We start from the raw sequence: 4,083 nt of genomic DNA on the forward strand, positions 1-4,083 counted from the left end.
TGACTCCTTAGAATTGTTAAGAGCGTGGGTTTCTGTGTACTGCCAGCACCCAAAGGAAGTGAAAGCCTGTAAAGGGATACCAGGAAACCCATTCTCATTTGCCAAGAGAGACAGATCAGTCCTTCTTCTCTGAATGCTCTTGAGGTCCCCTGTCCTAAAAATGACATCCACAGACTGTAAGCTCTGTGGACCACTACTAAAAATCACCACATATGGCTGAGAACGCTAGAATTAAATTTGTAATACTCAGCTGCTGTAATCTGCAAACAGTGCTAAGTGGTAGCAAGAAGCAGCAACCACCTTCCAAAGCTCTTTGCAAGTACATACTATCAAGAGAATCACTTGTCAGCCACAGCAGGTCCTCACTTCTGCTCAGCCCCTAGGAAGTCACACTGAGGATGATTGCCATGCAGATCTTTATAGAAATTTCATAAAATATAAGATGAAAAATAATTATTGAGTTGTCTAGACTAGCTACCCATCCATCTCTTATATGTGTAAAGTGAGTATTTGCAGCAGAAGACCAAAAGTTTAAAGTGTGTTGGAGTAACAACAAACAGCAATAGAAGCATGCAAAAAGCTCTTTACCAGCATTGCTTAGCAGCTGCAGTAATGGGAAACAAGGCTACAAATTACTTCCAGAGTTCTGTATTTCCATTGTTTTAAAAACTACAACCCTTTTTTCAGAGCATTACAAAAGCATCCTGCCTGCAGATAGGCTTTTTTATGTTTCTTAAACACTGCTTGCAAACATAAGTGCAGGTATATGGTTGATGTGAGAGAGCCCTTGGGGTTGAGAAGCTCCACACAGGGATGTTTTGGGAAGTCTCTGTAAACCACTGTTTCCACCCCTGGATTTATGAATTCCACAGTGGGCACTTGCTGATACAGTGTTTCATCCAACTGCAGGATTTTCTGTGAGGTTTTGGGACACAGTAAGACAAAGCAAAGCACACACTGTTCCCAAGGCATGGCAATGCAAGCCAACAGCACTGCTGGGTGCTGCCCTTCTTCTTGTGATGATGGGTGGGAAAGGGGGCAGCAGAGGAGAGCAGAGCTTGGCAAGTACCTGCTTGGTTGATTGGTGTCCACACACACCTGCTTATCCTACATATGGTATGTGGTGATGCCCCTCAAGGTTATTTTGCCTGCAGGTCCCTCTGCTCAGTGTTCTGCTTGCAGACCATGCTGATGCTCCCCTGCTCTGGGGACAATTTCCCTGGATGAGCATGCCTGTGGGGAAAAGTTCACATCCCTTGGCTTAAAGGTGCATCCCAAAGGAGTCAGCAACCTACGGGCACCACTGCCTGCAGACCCCCCTCACTCTCCTGTGGGGTACATGGCGAACCCTCAACTCCCTAGTTTCATGTGCCTGGAAGGTTTAACTTCAAATTCTTTTTTGAGCTGTTGCTTACCCTGCAGAAGTTTTGTTTTGATACACACCCTTGTGTTCAGCATCTTTGCTTTGTAGTGGCTTTTGTGATCCCTACTCATGTATCAGAAAGGAGACTGAGCTCCATGCTCAGTTTGAGTGATCTGCTCCAGACATCATCTCTTCAGACTGGGCTTGGCAAACAAAACCCCCTCTGGGAAATAAAGGGCTCAGACTCACCAGGCAAGAGAGACCTCCTGAAGGACTCATGTAGATCTGAAGAGTATAGAGTGTGTCAGAGGTTTAAAGCCATCAGAGGGGTGTACAGGCTCCACACAGGAGGGACACTTCACATGTTGTCAGCCTTTGAAATCAGCTTTTAAATGAAAGTTTGGTCTTCAGACCAAAAAAGTGATGCCTTTTATGAGTAATAAAGTACAAAGAATTTTTTTTTTATGGATGAAACTACCATTCAATATAAAATAAGCTGGCCCTTTTGATTTAGTGATAAACCAAATTCATATTTCACCTTGGGAAAATAACACATCATCTGGCTTGCCACTGGGCAGATGCCTGAGAGACAAGGGTGTTGGTGCTGCTCAGGCTGGGATTTTGTGTCACAGGCCAGTCTGAGGGAATACATCTCATGTCCTGGGCTCCAACACTTGCCAGAGGTGATGGGATGGAAGATGATGGTCAGTACCATTGTTGGGAATTTTGGGCAGCCACACTGTAGCAACATTGTGTACGAAACTGCATGCAAATCGTGCTCCCCACGGCCCACGGCCCTGCTGCCCAGCCACTGTGCACATATCCCTGCCTGGTCCAGCCCCAGCACGTCCTGCTGCCCTGGGCTCCCCTGGGCAGGGCTGGGAGCCGCACAGGGGCTGCTGCTCCCATGGTGACAGCAGAACGGCGGCGTCCCCGATCCCTGATGTCACAGGGCGGCTTGCTGGGAGGTGCAGGAACACCGGCAGCTCCGCTCCGCTGGCACCGCCAGATGAAGCTCTCGGGGCACTCAAGATCGCCCTCCCCCTGACAGCTCGACCATGTCGACGCACTGTTACTTTGCGACAGAGAACCTGAGGCACATAGAGAGGCAGATGAGGATGATGGACGTGCGCCTGCAGCTGCTCCGTGAGAAGCTGTGTGCAGTCCGCCTGCACAGGTGCGCCCTTTCCTGCTCCTGCCCGCCCCATCCCTGCCTCCGGAGAAGGTGCATCTCAGCAAGTGAGAGGTAAGAGAGAGCTGCCTGCTTTCTACAGACTTTGGCAGTCTTTGGGGTAGGATAAAGGGAGGTTTGACATTGCTATCAGGAGCAAAGGTTGAAACAGGTAAGTAGGATGGGAGCAAAATAGCTATTTTGGAGAAATAAATTGAAAGGGATACAGGAAGGTAAAGATTGTTCTCTTGTTTTAATTCCAGAAGGAAAAGACTTGGCATGATGTTGAACTCATGCTCTGGTAAAAATTTGGCTTTGATCAATGTGAAGGGGTTTGACCCCCGGGACATCACGGTAACGGTGAAGGACGGGAAGGTGACCGTGTCAGCGGAGCGCAAGGTGGAGAGCAGCACCGGCTTCACAAAGACATGGAACTACAAAAGGCTCGTAAAGGAATTCTGCCTGCCGCCAGGGGTGGATGACAAGGAGGTGACCTACTCAGTGGAATCCAAGTGCCCCAGGGAGCCAGCCAAGTGCTGCCTTTCTCCCTGCAAATACTGAACTGCAGCAGGAAACCAAACCAGCCACAGCCATTCTTCTGCCTCACTCCTTCTCTCCATCACATTTAGATCTGTCCCAATGACTGTGTGTCAGCAGCTTCTCTTACTTCTGCCATTAAAGAAAACAGCATTCTGAGCAGGTTGTGTGAGCCTAGTTTTGAAGGAATTTGGTGGACAAAAGGGGAGGGCCACCAGGAAAACACAAAGATATTTTTGGGCATACATGACTGTTGGTCTCTTGCTGGGTACTGAAGGCAGGGCTAGAGGTGGTGGACTCAGGGCATACAATCTCATGGATTTTAAAACCTGAGAGGCACCACTTATGATCAGTCACATTTCTGTAAGGACAATTCTCTCAATTCAACCTCTTCCATTTGTGCTGTAGGGTATTTCTAGGAGGAAAGTCTTGAAGAGAAACACCTTGAGGAGAAGAGCCTTATCCCCAAAAAATCAAGCTGTACCCTTTGCTCCCTTGGTTTGGTTCTTGCACAGAGTGCTTGGCTAGGAAAAGCTGCAGATGAAGGACAGAGAGCTTTTCCTTAGAAGAATTGTGATTAGGGTAGAACTCTTACCAGCTGAGGAGGGAATGACAGCATTTCCTGCTGAATCAATGGCTCCAAAATAATAAGAAAACCTTTTTCATGTTGGAAGAGGGGGAGAATTGTCAGTGTTTTTGCTTGAAGGCAATTTTAGTTTTGCCACCCTAGCTTCAGCACTTGGGATGCACTCCTATGGGAAGTAGCATCACCTCCCACTGCACAAAGGTGTGTGACAGAACATACCTGGTGCCTGCATTTACCAGCCACCTGGGCCAGCATCTCCCCAGTGAGCACCACCTGGTTCAGGCTGCATGAGTGCCTGGGGCTGGAGGGAGGAAGGTTACCACCTCTTCATGCGATTCCCTGTAGCACTTTCCTAACAGGGAACTCAATGTTTTAGGTTGTGCTGACACAGAATCTGATGTTCCCTAACCTGCTGGGGGAGCGGGT

At 48.3% G+C, this 4,083-nt stretch overlaps 1 protein-coding gene across 1 annotated transcript; it reads left to right on the forward strand.

The window, feature by feature from the left end:
- The first annotated feature begins 2,304 nt into the window (after window positions 1-2,304).
- Window positions 2,305-3,230, forward strand: ODF1 (outer dense fiber of sperm tails 1). The gene is made up of 2 exons (XM_012572001.5): window positions 2,305-2,609; window positions 2,798-3,230. The coding sequence occupies exons 1-2, from the start codon at window positions 2,422-2,424 to the stop codon at window positions 3,093-3,095; spliced, it is 486 nt and encodes a 161-aa protein (XP_012427455.4). The 5' UTR covers window positions 2,305-2,421; the 3' UTR covers window positions 3,096-3,230.
- Window positions 3,231-4,083: the final 853 nt, after the last annotated feature.

The sequence above is a fragment of the Taeniopygia guttata genome, chromosome 2, assembly GCF_048771995.1.
Source record: "Taeniopygia guttata chromosome 2, bTaeGut7.mat, whole genome shotgun sequence".
In the NCBI taxonomy this organism is placed as follows: Eukaryota; Metazoa; Chordata; class Aves; order Passeriformes; family Estrildidae; genus Taeniopygia; species Taeniopygia guttata.